Here is a 16885-nt window from a genome sequence, read left to right on the forward strand (position 1 = left end):
TTCTGATGCCAGGGCTCTATGTTTCAGGCTGGACAGGCCCATGCTAAAATTTGAAGAAAAAACCCATACTCTTCCAGCTGCTGTACGTAAGCAAGCTTGTAGGTGCAGCAACAGTAACCAGAAAGTGTTCAGTACAACATCACTGGTTGTGCTGTAGAACTTTACCTGGCAGAACAACCCTGGCACAGACCCAGCAATAGCAGAGTGGATCATCAGCCTTAATCCTTTGCAAGACCCAGTGCACAGGGAAGTCCACACACCCCTACTCAGTGCTGGACACCACAGCTCAGAGCAACCTGCTCTCCCTTTTACAGCCTAAGAGTTGCCCCAGAAACAGAGCAGAGGGGGAGACAAGGGCATCGCCAGCATCCACGGTTCTTGCACAGCAAGGAGACTGTTGGGTTATGTTTGCAGATTATAGTAGGAAATGGATTTTGTCTCACAAAATAGAATAAAAAAAATCCCCACAAATCTGAGGCAAAAGAGATGCAATAACAAATAATGAATAGTCAATTTTATCAAGACCTTTATGCTTAAAAATTCTTGCATGCTACTGAAATTACCATTCTTATCATCTTATGTCAAAGGATGGTCATCTTTGTGACTTCTTGCCAGTTCATTATGTAAATCTGGGAATCATACCATTTCTATATAAAAAAAAAAGCTCAGAATTTCTTTCTGAGGAGCTACTGTTGTAGAAGGGCTTTAACCACATAAGGTTTTAAAAATTCCTACTGTCTTGCAAGTTCCCAGGGCTGAAAGCAATTAGGTGTTTGGAAGGCTGACAGACCTCTCCTTGCAGTGGTAGAAGTGTACGTTTCTAGGCAAAGAGATTATGAAATACCTGAACTTACTTAAGTTGCCACAGTTTCAACACTTTGACATTTCCTGTCCTTGTGCAATGGTGGTAAAGATGAAAATCCTTCTGACTCAGACTGTCAGTTAAATAAATAACAAGATGGCTGAAACCAAACACACATGGCCTCTCGTTAAGTTAAATCCTGGATTAAAATGGACTTAGAAACAAAGTGGATGCTAGTTGATTACAAATACAGGTTTTTACAGACACCACTTTGTATTAAAAACAGACATACTAGTTGTTAACCTATAAAAGAACATGAATAAAGTATCTTCAGAAGAACCCTTCTGAACTTAATACCTAGAATAAAAAATAGCTTCAAGGATTAACTTTTCCTTTCATATAGCATTTAACTTTGAAGAATATAATTTATGCTAACCATCCTTTGCAGATTATCTTGCATTTAAACCTGTTCTGGGATAAGCGTTAGGGGCTTTGGAATTCTTGGTATGAAATGCAAAGTTAATACCTTTTGATAAAAAGGACAGTCTAAACATACTCTCCAAAAGTATCTTTTTGATTTAAGCAGAGTAACTGTTTGCTGGCTACTGATGTAGTACACTATCCACTCTGCACTTAGCCAAGTAAAAGCTGCAGAGAGGAATCTATAAGGAAAAAATATTTGTGAAAACACCTGTGCATGTTTCTAGCAGCACAAAGGCATCTACTTGCTGAGCAAGAGAGGACCAACCACACTGCAAACAAATAATAAGCCCCCAAACTTCCTCTGTCCTCTCAGCTGGAAAACAAGGAGGAATCATTTCATGAACCTATTCTTTGCAGCACTGACAGCTAGAAAATATTTGTCCCTAGTTTAAAAAAGGCATTTCAACAACAACTCTGCACACACCACTAACATTTCAATCCACTGCACGTACTCCGTGCACCCTGGCTGCCCACACCCCCACTTTTCCTGGATGGAACAGGCTCTGCTCTTGCTCACTACGGGCACTTTAGCCAGGGTTCTTGCTACAGAAAGACAAATGTCCACCTTTTTAGCATCTTTTCCCTACCCTTCTGCCACATTAGTGGGAGTGCTTGTCTAATCAAGAATTCACACTGGGTAAGCAGATTGAGGGAGACAGGCAAGGCAGAAATTCAAGGGGAAAAAGATTATTCACTCCAACATGGTGTTTTCTGAGCAGGATGGAGCCATCCCAGGTGCTGTCCCAGAGTGAAAACTGATGCCCTTAATACCCCAGCCTACAGCTGCTTCTTGGTGAGGTTACCTCACTGAAGGGCTCCTGCTAGATTGCCTGCTTCTTTTGGGATTTCTCCTTATAGAAGGCTACACAAAGCACTGCTTCCTTTATGATCCCACAGCAGCCCCCCAGTAAAGGCCATAAACCTCCCTGCATTTTCCTCGGACATCATCTGAAAAGGCTGGCAAAGATTTTGCTCTGTGTATTTCACCCTTTTTTTAAGTGCTGAATTCAAACATTTCTGACAGCTTTTCAAAAAGGTCTGGCTACAGAGCCTGCTACTGGTGTGTGTGAGTATATAAACACATAGACTTTTTCTGTTATCTATATATACTTTTTTATATACGTGTGTGTGTCACAGATCATATACTTTCAAAAGACATGTAGCAAAGCCTGTATGCTTGAGCTTCCTGCTGTTCCTTGGGAATACCCAGAATTATTTGCATCAGAGATGAGCCCAGCATCATGGAACAGAAACCTGACCCAGGTACCCACAAGCCAGAAGAATGAAGGCCAAAGCAAATAGCAAAACTCTAACTGGCCCTCTTGGTTGCTCCTAAAAATAGCCTTGCAGCTGCCCAGCACAGGCTGTGTAACCTTGGTAGTGATGACAGCAGTGCTGGGTACTGTACCCAAATGAAGATGACATTGAACACGATCCATATATTGTATCTTGAGAGTTAAACAACATTGCTTCACCTCCCTAGAATGATTTGCTGAGCTCTGCTAACCTTTGGGAGATATACTTCCTATTTTTCATCCTCAGATAGCATCAGCAGAGGCAATCCTCAGACACCTTTACCAAAACATCAGGAAAAGCACCATGTTCCCAAGCAAAACACCAGCTCATCCCAGAATGCACCTGTGACACTATCAACACCAAGCTTGGCCCCTGGGGCTCCAGCACTGCAGACAAACATCCCCTACGGCTCCAGGGCTAAGGAAGTTGTTCCTTACCTCCACACCTTGTGTGCTGTGGGACAAAAGGAACAGTGAGCGATGACAACCATCCAGAATGTTGCAGCTTCTGCTTATCTGCTCTTTATCACCACACTGCTACGTTGCTTTTCAGCCACAGACCTGACACTGTTGTTACAGAACTTGTCTAACATCAGATAAACATTTTTCTTTTCCTTAATATTTTTTCTTCTTTTTGGAATTGAAGCAGCTCAAAAAGAGGGGGTCGTGGGGCTGTGACTGCTCTGTTTTGTATCCTTGCTGTAAAATAGTCAAGGAGAGACAAAGCATGTAGAATTGAGCACAGTACGTAATTCTAAATAAACATTTTGCTGCTTTTAGCCAGAAATAAAAGGGAAGTATGTTCTGAGATGTAAAATACCCAGAAAATAAGGGAACACAGCCTAGTCCTACAAAAATACTGTTCAGTTTGGAGCAAACACCACGCAGAATTTTACCACAGGGCAATGCAGATATTTGGTAGCTGTGCTGCTGTTCATGAATCTTGGAAACAGGGATTTGTAGTATTTTTTTTTTTTAAACACCTGAAGCACACCTAGATACTATCTTGAAAAATATTTTATGATGACAAATCAGTTAATTAAAATACTTGCCAATACATGCTTAGCTGATAATCTATCACAAAAAGTATTTGCAGCATATAATGAGAAAAGAAGCAAGTTCATTTCTAGTCTGTTCAGGTTTTCCAGTCTTGCTCATCAGTGATGTTTCCAATCACTAACCATTTTCCTGTACAGCAATAAACAACGTGACTCACCTCTTTTATCATCTCCTCTTCCTCCCAGAGGAGGAACTGTGTGGAATGCTTTGTTTTGGTCATTCCATATACATGTGCTTTGCTGCTGTGCCTTGATACTTGAGAAGGCAAAACGATGCACCCCCCAGCTGGAGCTGGAGGCAGCAAGTGTGGCATTTCAACTCCTGGGAGTGCTTCTTGCATTCTGGGGCTGACCTCCAGGAAAACCGTGTTTCACACAGAGGAGCATTACTTGATGCTCCTGTTGGGCCAGAAGCAATCCAAGCTATCATCCCATCATTTTGTAGCTGTTCTGAACCCAGGCCATGGATCAACTAAAAATACTAAGAACCTCAATATAGTGTTTAATGTCAAAACAAGTGTGAAATGGGAGGAAATGTTTGATAAGATCCTGTTCTATGCTGCTGCATTTTATTTAAGGCAGTTTCCCATGGAAAGGTCTGAATCACTGCAGTACAAGCAACCTGAGGCACTGTCAGAATGGGGCAGTCTTTGAACAAACCATCTATGACATAATGTGGTAATTGTTGGTCATCATAGAACTGAGTACCAGTAATAAATCGAAGCATGTTCTTACGCTGCTGGTTTAGTTGAGCAATCCTAAGTGGGTGTTTCCATGTAATAATGGTTGTATCGTGTGACTTCAACAAAATCTCAGATCATCAAGAAAACCTGTGACCAGGTTCAGCTTCAGCCCACCACTCCTCATCCAACAGGTTATCTCATCTGGTGTTATTTACAGGAGCGTGGTGTTGATGTAGTCACACCTCATGAGCCTCAGTTTAAGCTGCTGGCTTCTCAGCCCATATCCTCCCTTTGGTTTCATGAGGGACACAAGGATTCCACACGTCAGATCTCATGATGGAAGTGATGCTCTTTTCACTGTTTTTCCCCTCCTGACCACGGCCACTCTGATGGCACAGCCATATCACCCAGGGCACCGTGGCAACTGCTGCAGGCAACCAGGAAACAAGAGTATGAATTTCTACCCCTCCTCAGCTACTGGCAGGAAACCACTTCTCAGTGGTTGTACTAGAAAAAGAAATACAGCTTTAAGTTTTATGATAAAGGTCCTACCAAGTGCAGAGAACTATTTTCTGCTATGAGAGTTAGTAGTTTGCCTTTGGTTAACTGCTCTGGCTGTGCTGAGGACTGGGTTGATACCAGCAGTTGTTGGCTGAAGCCTGCCCTGCACAGCCTGGGTTTCTCTGGCACTGGTCAGACAATGCCCTGTTTGAAAGCAGAAGGCAGTGCTGCTGCTGCAAATGAGGTGTTGGCTAAATCCAGCTGAAGCAGGACTCACACTTCCTGACTCTTAGGCCATGCTGAAAATCCTTGATTTGTGATTCCATCAGAGCATCTGCTATTTTCTGGTAGGTAAATATACAGAACATTGAAGCTGCTTGAGAACTTCTACCAGTTGTGCTTTCCCTAATTCCTTGTACTTGGGACTCCAGGTCGTTGAAGCAATTTACACTCCAGGGCAGCTGCTTCAGGCAGAATGCAGCAGCTTCAGGAGAAGCAATGGAGAAACAATCCCACCTTCCAGCCCAGGCTGATCACTGAATTTTTGATCTCTAGCTACAGAGGAGAATCAAAATAAGTACACGGATGAACAAAAGAGTAATGGTGGGCAATTCAAAATGTAACTCCATAAAAAATGCGCACAGTAACAATGCACCAGACTTTCCATTAATCCTTTAGCAAGCAAAGTGTTCTATTCCTTTAGTGAATTCAGAATATTACTCTACATCCTTGTTGCATCAGGACAGTGAGTATCTCCTTTCATTAGGGAGCTAAAAAAGTTGGAATGAAAGCACAGACCCCTTGATGGTGGCCCACTACAAAGTTCTCAGCTGAAGATCAGGTCCACGATGTGACTGGTCTTTGTGCTTGACCAAAGATGATTATGAAAATCTCAGGGTTTTCATCACTGCAAAGAAGCAGGGAAGTTCACTGCATGTTGCACAGTATGTCCTTTGTGCAACAATGTATCTGTGATCAGGCCAAACTCTGTTGTGGGTGAAATTTCAGAGAGTGTTTCAGTGGCTTTGAGAGATGAATTTACAGTCGGAAGGATTGTTCACTTTTCTGCAAAGTACAATTTATGCTAATTTTCATGGCACTGCTTGCTTAAAGGATGCTCAGACTGCCCAAATACTTGAAAAGGACACAGCTGGAAGAAGAGGCGTTATATGCGTGAACTAGAACAAGAATCTTTTTTATTCTATATAAAGAATGACTGAATTTTTACACTTATGTGCAATATGTAAATAGCATAACTGTTTATACTGAATTTTATCTGAATTGAGAAACTTATCTGAACTGAATTTGTCTGAGAAAGTCACTTTAAAAAATGCATTCTTCATCTATGATTTTAGCTTGGGAAGACTTCTATAAAGTGTGTCTATTTTTAAGACAATGCAAGTCCTCTGTGTTGAGGAACAGGTGGTTCTGTCTCCTTGCATATTAATTTGCAATTATAAAATCACATCATTTCCTTCAAGAAGGTAAAAGCAGAGCTATAAAATGTCAATTTTCTCCTCTGCTGGGAACAATCACTTTAGAAAGAATATTCACTGTGAGGTACACAGATATGAATCTTCCTGACAAACATCTCCATTGGAGAAAAAGGGCTGTCAGAAGACCTCCCATCTCCACCTATCAGAATGGATCATGGGGAAGAAGCTCTTTCAAAAGGGAGGTAGAAGTGTGCCCAGAAAAACCACAGACATACAAACATGGAGCTAGCCCAGCGAACAGTAAATACAAGTCAAAGATGTGTTATGTCTGACTTCACCAGTTTTGCAGAAAAGCTGCAATTCTAGGGCAGACAGCACTGGAAAGCAGAACTCTGTGCTGTCTTCTACAAGCCCCTTACACAGAAATTCCCCCAAAATATCCAAAAAGAGCAAGAAGATCCACTGTGCCAAGACAGCTTGCTCCAACCCCAGCTTGTTAACACAGGATTGTGGCCACACTATCTCTTTAAACACCGACATCTCAAGTTAGGCAAACCTAAGACCAGCTTTTTAAAGAAGGAATTGACTGTCACAGTAACTCTGTATTGCTGTGCAGCCAGAGCAATTCTTAAGTGACCTTCAAGGACTTGTGCTTAAAATATGATATAAACTTCCAAACATGTTCATTCTGATGAAAAAACTGTTTCTAAGGACGTCTCATTTTTAAACTTGACTAAGAAGTCATCACCCTGCCCCCACCAAATCCTTGGCAAATTGTTCAGCTGCCACGAGCAGCAGACTTGACATGAAAACCAAGTTAAAGAAAAAGTCAAGCTACTTGTGTAAAAGAGGCCACATTTTTACCAGCTATTCTCTTGCAGAAGCAAAAGTGGGACTAGTTAAAGCTGGTAAAGAGAAGCTTTCTAGGCACAACTGGAAATGCCCAGGATTCAGAGCTCCTCCCTGCTCTGTTTCTTGTGCACAAAGATTTTCTCTCACCATTTCAGCCAAGCAGGTACTTGGAAAAAGTGATGCTTCCATCCCAACTGCTACCAGCAGGAATTCAAACAAGCATTTATAGCTAACTGAGATGAAATCTGTGAATCTTTAAAGTTTTGTTGTGTTTTTTTTCAGTGGTTCCTCTCTATGTTGCAGCTTGCTTAGTGAATGTTGCAAACACAAGGAAAAAAGGCACACGTGATTGAAAAATGAATTACACAGATGTAAGTATTCAAAAAAGCCACTGCTGGAAAAACAGTATGTTCTCAGGGCTATGGTCGGCTTGAGAGGTTTTTTAGCCATGTTACTACACTAGATTAATGTTTTATGCATCATCTTCAAAATGTTAAATGATTTGGTTTCTCACTTGACTTGAAAGAGAAGGAAAAGGAACTCTAAAGTGTCAGTAATTTTCTGCACCAGAGTTTGCAACAAACAGGACATCAAAGAAGCAAAAGTTACGACACTGCCGAGGCTCCAGAGTGCATTCCATTTTCTGGGGTGGATTTGGCTTGGTGCAGGGCAGCTTGAATTCTGAAATGTGTTCTTGTTTCCATGGAGTAATTCTTGTAGTTTTGTCTAAAACAAAAGCAGATCCACTCTGATGAATATATAGATTTTAAAAAACGTTTTCAAGTTATCTCTATAATATTGATTTAAGTGAAACAACTGCAGACAGCAAAAAAGCCTTTCTTCACAAGCTCCTTTGTTGCCTACTCTAAAATACAAGGCATGTGTTCCTAGCCAACAATGCAGCTCTTTGTTCTTTATTTGTAGTTCCACTGTCTGGCAATTACCAGTAAAATATAGCTTCATAAGTAATTGAATCTGTTCCACTCCATCAAAATATTGAGTTCACATTAAATATCCACTTAGTTTACATTCAGAAATTATATAATTTTTTTTTTCTCTCCTCCGGAAGTATAACTGACAAATTTTCATAACAACCATTTTCAGGATTATTTTTTTATAATTCTGATTTTAAGATGGACTAATTTTAATTCAGCAGACATATTTCGAGGAAGTAAAGAAAAGACAAAAAATAGAATACAGTGAAGCTGTCCTGAGCCAGAAGAGGCAAACACCCCATCTGCATCCTGTGGTTGTCAATGATGTGCACTGTGTGTAGGAAATAAGGCCAATAAACTGCCTCCCTAGAAGGCTGGAAAGAGAAAGTGGGCACAAACAAGACTGTACCAGCTTTCCTGGAGGAATTCACTAGCCTGGGAAAAGACTGGCAGGACTTTCCCCACAAACACCTACTGGCTGACTCAGCACTGTCATCTGTCTATAGTCTCCAGTAGCTGTCATGCTCTAAAGAGTTACAGGAACATTAAAGAAATATGTATTTTCATGGAAAAATGGCCTTAGGACCACATAAAAAAATGCAGATCCTACTTAACAGGAATTAACATGTCAGCTCTTGATGCAGAATCCAGATAACAAAGACCACACTGCTTTTCTTTAGCAGATATTTGTCATCTTTACCGAAACATAACGTTAAGTATTAAACTGTCTATATACCTTAAAAGCATTTAAAATTCATAATTCAATTCAAGCATGGAAGCACAGTATCTGCCACTGGGGCAGTCTCTAACTCCACGCCCATCCTAAACCATTATTTTCATTTCTGCAACACCCAGGAGGCTGAATGAGAAAAGGAGGTGACTGGGTTGTGCTGTGTGCTGACCTGAAACTCTCTGGAGTCTTGAAATTAAATAGATTTTGTCGTGCAGATACTGTATTTCTCATTAGCAGGCTGGTATTTTTCCTTGTAGCTTGCAGTAACACAAATAGAAATATTTCCATGCACAACCAAGCCAAAACTGCTTATCATCTGGTTCCAGTCTTTCTCCCAGAGCTAACACTGGAGCCAGCAGCCGTGTGTGGATTTAGGTCAAGCAAATCAAGAGTCATGCACCAGCCCCGAGCTCCTCTGCACTCCTGCCAACTGCAAACATCTCTCTGCAGCCCTGAAACCCACCACGGACAACACGTTCTCCCTCTGGTGGCTGCAAAGACATTCAGCATTTTCAGCTGAAAGCTGAAGCATGTTCATGTAGTTTAACAGCTGCAGGTGGAAATAGAAGGACTATCTTTTTTTTTTTTTTAAATGACTGAACCAAGGGGGAGTGTTGTGGTGGGTTGTGTTTTTTGGGCATATCATTACAGTTTCCATGAGTTCTCTGAGCATAGCAGACCTGAACATTAGCTTTCCTTACACTAGGAAATAACAGTTTTTTAGGAGCTGCTGTCTGCTATTCATTAATCCAAACACCTTCCCTGGAGGGGGTGTGTGACCTGAGCCACACTGAGCCATCAGGGGAAAGGGGGGAAAGGTGCTGTGGCTGAGCAGCAAGTGACAGACGTTCCAGATGGAACAAGCAACTCTACATCATTCCTTTCCAGATCTCTTCTTAAGAGAGATTTGAACAAAGGAAATGAGGGCAGGAGGAGAGGCCTGCTTTGAGGAATGTGAAACCAACTGAAACACTTTCCATTGCGTTTCGCCCATGCAGTTTTTGCTCTTGTTAATATCTTCCAGGAGTCCAGAGAACCAGGCTCACAAGCATAAAGAGAGTAAGGATTGCAATATTTAATTTTTGTGTTGACAGGCTTTTGGCATAATCTTCAGTAGGCTGATTCACTGCTCTGTCTGGCATAGAAGGCTGACTTGCACAAAAGCTCAACACAAACACTCCGACCTCTTTTGAAACTGGGTGCCAGACATCAGTTTTGTAGCTGCTAACACCTGTGGCTGGTGTGACTGTCTGCACTTGGAAAGGTGCAGACATCTGGACTCATTCAGGATCCCAGCAGAGAGGTGACCTACCCTGCTGCAGGAAGCTTGAAGAGGGCAACAGTTGTTTGGTTTGGATTCCCTGCCTTCCCTCTGGCCCTCAAAATAACTTAAGACTCAGCAGAGAAGGCTTATTAATTTTATAATAAAGAACATGATCAGGTCCAACTATTCCTGATAAATCTACTTTGCTAGAAAAATCAATCACAAAATAGTAGAAGTGGATATTTCAAGTTGCCATTCAGATGCAGATGAAACAATACAAAGATATTAAATGCAACCTCAAGCATTGTCTTAAATGCATTTCACCAAGGAAAGAAAACAGCACTGCTTGCTATGAATTTGAGTAATGCTATTTTAGACATAACACAGAGCTTTGATTTAATCTCCTACATCTTGTAAGTAAATAGACTACAAAGATTATTGCATTTTGCTACACATGGATTATCTCTTACGGAAGCCTTTCCCATTCATATAACATCTTCAAAATCTTTTTTAACTCTCATCAGAATGGCTGGGTAAGGCACAGACTGAACAATCAGCTCATGTCTGCCATTGGAAAGGTCCAAACCAAAACTAGTGCATGTTCCACTAGTTCATTTTCCACTGAAAAAAGGAAACAATGGGTTTCCATGATATTAATGAAATGTTTCTGCTTCCCACTAACCAGTAAAATACCATCCTGACCCATCAGGTATCAGTACAGGCTTTTCACTTACTTTGCTCTTTCCAGTAGTTTTATTCCTTCTTCTCTTCTATCCTGGTCTAGATACAGTATCGCCAGCTCCAGCAAGGCATTTGGAATTAGATAATGGTCATATTTTATCTTCTTCTCACTGCATTGGGAAAAAACAACCTCATGATGCTGAAATTATGTATTGTTTCCTTCATTTAACAGTTCCAAACACAAACATGAGATTAGCTGAGATCAGAAGGAGTAATCAATCTCTATTACAACACTTGTCATGTTCTCCAGCCAAATCTACCATCCAGGTTATGAAATGTGTATTTTTCATAACAGTCCTGCTAAGTATAGTATTTCTCAGGAATAAAGCAAATACTTTGTATTATCAGGAAAGTATTTTAAAAAGATGACAATTTTAAGAGCTCTATCCATGTGAACTGACAAAGAGAGATGCCATTCATTGCATGGTGCATAGAAGTTCCAAGTATAATTGTGCTGCCATCTGTCTCTGCAGACTGCATTTGGCTTTTTGGGTACAACTTCTTCATAACTGGTAAGAAGGGCTGGGGGGATGGGAAGGGAAGTGGTATCTCAAAAATTGTATGCATGTATAGTCCCAAAAAAGGGAGAAAGTATCTCAGTAGAAGGTGCAGATGTGCAATTCTTCTTCCATGCATGAGTAACAATACTGGCAATTAAACCTGCAATTTCTTGATATCAAAGCAACTGAATTAAATGATAAAGATACTGCAGTCCTCTCCCTTCTATTCATATCACAGTTTCATCTCCTCTTACTTCAAAGGAGCAGTTATTGAGAAATTCAAGCACTCTCTTCCATGCCAGGTATGAAAACTTACTTTAAATAGATGTAATTAAAATGGTCTTCTGCTTCTGAGATCTTGCCCAAATGCTTGAGGCATAATCCCTTTAACAGTTTTATCACACACTGGTCATCTGCTAGTAATTCTGTAGCTGCAAGATGAAGGGAATAGCACATTTTAGAAAACTCTAGAATAGCAGAGATTTTTACACACAGGGAGGTGTGAGCACAATCCATTTACTAGAACATAGGACAGAGGAATCAAACTGGTCAATTTAGATTCATTTAATGCAAAGGCAGATATACATCAACCTTTTCATAAACTGATCAAAACTTTCTCTAAAAATTGTTGGGCTATTCTTTTCCTCCCTACTCCCACTGAATGGCTATTCCACAAGATTATTGTTCCAACACATAAAAACTGATTTGAAGTGTCCACTTTGGAAATATTGAGGTCCAATTTATAATGTCTTAATCTCATGCCTTTTGCCCTTTAATATGTGTAGTTCTTCTACTTCCTTGACTTCTAGTCACATGATCTATTTCTAGGCAAGTTTTATCAATTTTCCACCTTTGTTTGAATTAACAGAACTATGCCAAACTTTGCTACCTGCACCTTATACCCCCTCATCTTGCCATACCTTCTGTTCACCTCTTTTGAGTTTACGCTTCTGGGTGCCCAGTCTTACCAGCCCTACCAGTGCCTAGTTCAAAGTCATTACTAACAACATTCTTTCTCCATGAGCAAATTTTTGCATGATACATTTCACAGGAAATATCTGGGTTTTTTCTGTTCACAATTAATTTAAAAAAGAGATAGCTTTAACCTTTAGTCTTTTAAGCAACTCTTTCAAATCTTGCATGACAGAAAGTGCACAGGAAGACCAAGGTCCTAGAAGAGATTGCAGTGGAGTGATTTAGCCCATATCCCTTTGTCATCAGAGGCCTGATCCTTCTGCAGGAAGGCAAAACATTTAGTGAGGGTAAACTTTGTGAGAAAAATTGTGCATCCTGGTTGCACTCCCGTAGGAGCTGGGAAAGATTGGCAAGAAATAAACATCAATTGAACTTTCTCATGGATGGCCGATTAAGAGAAGATGTGGTAGCAGAGCCTGTGCCAGTTCAATACTGCCCCATATCTTAGCTCATTCATAGTGCAAGGAAGCCCAACCCTGATGTCCCAGCTTTCTGTTATTATTTCTATTACTGTTTGCACACCAATACCATTCAGCCCAAGGACACGTCATAATCTGACAGCACTTTTAAAACAGAAGAGCTACTTGTCTCCTTCTAATTACCCTTCAAAACTGAAATACAGTATCTGAGGATAATGAAGTTTCATGATCCAAGTCATCAAGTCAATACATATGCTGATTTTGATCTAGCAAAATAACCAGTCCTTTAATACACGTAATAAACTGTTCCTAATACACGCTTGTTGCCAGAATGTCACTTGCTATTATTCTAAGTTATTGTTATATTCCTATCTGCAAAAACAGTTCATGGTTTTATTATCTATGTTCCTCCTCTAATTAGATTAACTTTACTAATGAGCATCTCTACTCACAGATAATATCTTTAGCTATTGCACTTTAAAATACCTGCTTAAACAGTATCTCTGATTACCTGAACTTCTTGCCAGTGCTTCTTCTGCTTCAATTAAAGTCTCTAACATGCCTTCTGTTAAGTTGGGACACTGTCCAATTACAGCATAGCCATTCCAGATATACATCATTTCCTAGGGTCAGAGAGAAATGACAGCATCATTAATTACAGCACTGGATAAATAGTTTAGTCTATCTTTGTATTATGAAAAAGTTACAGATCTATTAAACAATAAGTCAGTTTGTCAAAACATATTTTCATTGCAACTGAGAACTTGTTATATTGGTTTTCAGAACAAATTAGCTCTAGAAGACAACTGAGTACTACACACAATGCAAGGATTGCTTGATCAGAACACAAGCAAAATCTCTCACTTACAGATGAAGGCAAGTACCAACAAAACAGACTTAAAACATTCATGGCACAAGACTAACTGTCTCTTTTACTAAAGTCTCCTCTTGCTTTTCAGTTCTATACCAGCCAGGGCAGCAATAAATAAAAATAACTACAATGTATTGCTTCTACAGAAAAATACGAGACAACAAAACAAAACAACCCTAATCTCTAAACAAAGCTTCAAACAGACCAACAGAATTTTAGAGCTAAACTGCAAACCCCTTAAATTCCTCAGGTGGTTTTGATGTTCCCACAGAAAGTAACTTCTTTTTTATTCAACTGCTCTTAGGGTAAACTATTATTCTTATTTGTTATTGGGGTTCTCCTTAAGAGTGTATCACTAGACCAAACTTCCACTAACAATCACAGAGTTAAAGATGGAAATACTATGTATGTTTACAAGTGGTCATCATCACAAGTTACTTTTTTTTTTCTTCACATGACCTAGTCTGTATTTGGTAATTTAAAGCTCTTCCTTAAAATTTCTGTAGACAATAACTGAGTTCTGGAACTGCAGTGTAAAAAGCTGTCAGGCTAGAAGAGATGAAGCAGTATGTTAACCCCAGTCACTCTTGCTTTCACCATCTGGTCTCTACTGATTGGAAAACCTGTGCTGAACTTTCTGTATCTAGTGCAGATTTGTTAACATGGTTTTGACACAGCAGTACTCACGCTACATGTATTCAGGGCTACTTCTCTGAACTAAGACTTGCTTTAGGACGCTCTGCTCTCAGCAGGTCCCTTCAGAGTGAAAAGAATAATCCTAGAGAGGAGATTCTGCACCCAATTCCCCATTCTGAGTGTTTTTAACTGCTCAGCAGCATCTGCTGCCTCAGAAATGCAACTGCAGCAGAAACACAGGTCACCATGTCCAGTCACTCCAAGGAGAGCCCTTAGCACAGAGACCTGTTCTGCTAAAATCCCATTAGAACTGCCCAGCCAAAACCCAAAGCATACATTTCTTACTCTACCATCTCTGAATCCTGAAAGGCAAATCAGAGTAACCTAATTATTTCTCTCATATCAGTCTTATGACTTAGTGGGAAGTGGTCCCTGGAGAACACTCATGCTATGCTGTAACAATTACATTTCTTCCAGAAGCACTGTGGCACCTACCCAGCTGGGGAGGAGGGGGACTGAGAAATGACTACTTCCTCATGTCTCCAAGAAGCTGTCCTTGTTTAGGCATTTTCTTATAGAGTATTTACTAATTATCCATCTGTTTCTCAAATGCCACAGCTCAAAAAACTGAAAATGTTAACACCACTGCACTTGGCAAACTGGTGGACTGAAAATCCTTTTATGTTCTTTTACGTGTTCTTTGCAGACAGATTTTTATAAGTGCACCAGGAGCCAGGCAATGGGTGCCTTATGCAGCTGTTCTCATCTGGCCACAGGGAACAGGCCAGAGTCACAGGCAAAAAAGGGAAAAAGAAAAAAAATCAACCGTAAGCAACAGTTTTTCTGGAGTAGTAAAGGATTTGGTTGTTTCATGCCAGCACCCATAAGTTGCTCTGGAGAGCAATGAATTACAAACATTCAGAGGCACATTAAAAAGACACTTACATGCAGTCCCCAATTCTTACATTGTTTCCTTGGTTTTTTTCTTTACCCCCCCCCTTCACTTGTACCTTTAAGTCTTCTTCTAGTAGCCTTGGTAAATGACACATGACAAAAGAGACCTAGGGCAAAGTTCCTCAGAGAGGAATCAAAAGAAAGCTGTTAGGAGCATGCTTGTCTATAGCTAGAATAATGAGCTACACATGCAACACATTTACATGTCCCAAACAACTGGCTTAGTTCCCTGTGGCTGGTGCATGCCCCAGTTTCACAGCATTCCTCGCATTCATTTGGCTTTGCTTTGGGAACATTCCAGTCTCCTGCAGAGGCTTTACCTTAGAAACATGGAAAGACACTATTCTAATTCTCGGGTTTATTTCCAGAAATTAAAAATAGTTATAAGGGGGGATGTGTGTATTTCTAACTTACCAAAGGTGGAACAGGCAAAGGAATGGGGTTTGAAGAAAGATACCGTCGAGCTTTCCGAATTGCAAACTTTTCTGTAGGCAGTGACTTCCCTGCAATTTTCAGTTTCAAACTGGGAACAATCCTGAAAGTTTAAAGGAAAATGTAAGCATTTTTTCCTGTGTGAGCCTCTGGGAAAATAAACACACATTCAAAGTTCAGAATTAAAAAAAAAAAAAAAAATCAAACCAAAGAGAATTTAAAGAGAATTTAGCTTTTGTTACACACTGAGCTACCACTACCTCTAGGCAAGCTGAGCAACACACACCCACAAAAGCTGTCTTCATGCAAGGCACGTGTATCTCTAGGCTTCTTCTTTAATCAAGCAGGAAGAACAGGGACTCTTCCCCACCCAAAGAATAAATCAGATGATGCACCAAACTCATAAAGGGCCCATCTCCCTTCACAGACTAAGAAAGAGGCAAGCTAGCTTTTGCCAGTGTTCCTCCCATTCTCTCAAAGACCAAACTCTTTGCAATGGATTCCCAAATCCAGTGAAATCTACTTGTTTTAAGACATGGAAGGTCTGGAAAGTAATGGTACATTGTAAGCACATAAAAAAGGCATATTTAGATTTCATTTAAAAATTACACCAAACAAAGTAAACCATTTTCTTTGGCCCAGCGAAGTTTAGTAGGCATTTTTTGAGCTTAATCACTACAATTAGGTTAATTCACTGTGTTAATAATGCCTATATTCACTTGTACATTCAACTACTTCATATTCCTGTCAGACTCAAACCCCAAGAATCCAGTTGTACTGATGCTGTCTCCACTGAGGAGGCACACATCTTGCAGCATAATCCATTCAAGGCTTTCAGACCTTCCATGCCATTTTAATTAAAAGAAAAAAATTGAGAAAGAATGTGAATACTACATGCAGCAGCCACTGTATGGCTGACAGACCTAATGTCCTGTCTCTAAAATATTTCCAGGCCAGCAGAAACATACTGTCTGAATTCAGGGCTGATTAAGGGGAATGCTTCATTCTGCAATTTCTTACCAGTTCAACTCTATTTGCACAAATCTTACATGTTGCACTATGAACAATTTTGCCTTTCCTCCCCCAACACCATGACATGAAAAGATAGGAAACTGTTTTAACTGTGAGTAAGCACATTTTACCTAAATAATTCAACTTCACTGTCTCCAAAAGGACTGCAGTCATCTGGTCCAAACATACTGAGAAAAGCAGCTTTCATGTAAATGTAAGTAGCCTGCAAAAGCAATCAAAAACATCTGTATAGAAAAATTAATTTAAAGCATCACCATTATTGATATAAATCACAAAACAGCAA

The 16885-nt window shown here is 40.2% G+C and overlaps 1 protein-coding gene across 4 annotated transcripts in view; it reads right to left on the reverse strand.

The window, feature by feature from the left end:
- Positions 1 to 5912: 5912 nt before the first annotated feature.
- Positions 5913 to 16885, reverse strand: part of TTC39A (tetratricopeptide repeat domain 39A) — a 44068-nt gene continuing 33095 nt past the window's right edge. For 3 of the 4 annotated variants that reach the window (XM_051625411.1, XM_051625413.1, XM_051625414.1), the window contains 6 exons: positions 16713 to 16804; positions 15553 to 15673; positions 13189 to 13300; positions 11600 to 11714; positions 10777 to 10893; positions 5913 to 7836 (listed from right to left, as the gene is read on the reverse strand). In XM_051625411.1, the coding sequence (XP_051481371.1) occupies positions 7716 to 7836; positions 10777 to 10893; positions 11600 to 11714; positions 13189 to 13300; positions 15553 to 15673; positions 16713 to 16804 (678 nt within the window). In that variant the 3' untranslated portion in view covers positions 5913 to 7715. Of the gene's footprint in view, positions 7837 to 10776; positions 10894 to 11599; positions 11715 to 12389; positions 12518 to 13188; positions 13301 to 15552; positions 15674 to 16712; positions 16805 to 16885 lie in introns of those variants that run through there. The other variant, XR_007890078.1, reaches the window with a different exon arrangement.

This window comes from Apus apus, chromosome 7 (genome assembly GCF_020740795.1).
Source record: "Apus apus isolate bApuApu2 chromosome 7, bApuApu2.pri.cur, whole genome shotgun sequence".
In the NCBI taxonomy this organism is placed as follows: Eukaryota; Metazoa; Chordata; class Aves; order Apodiformes; family Apodidae; genus Apus; species Apus apus.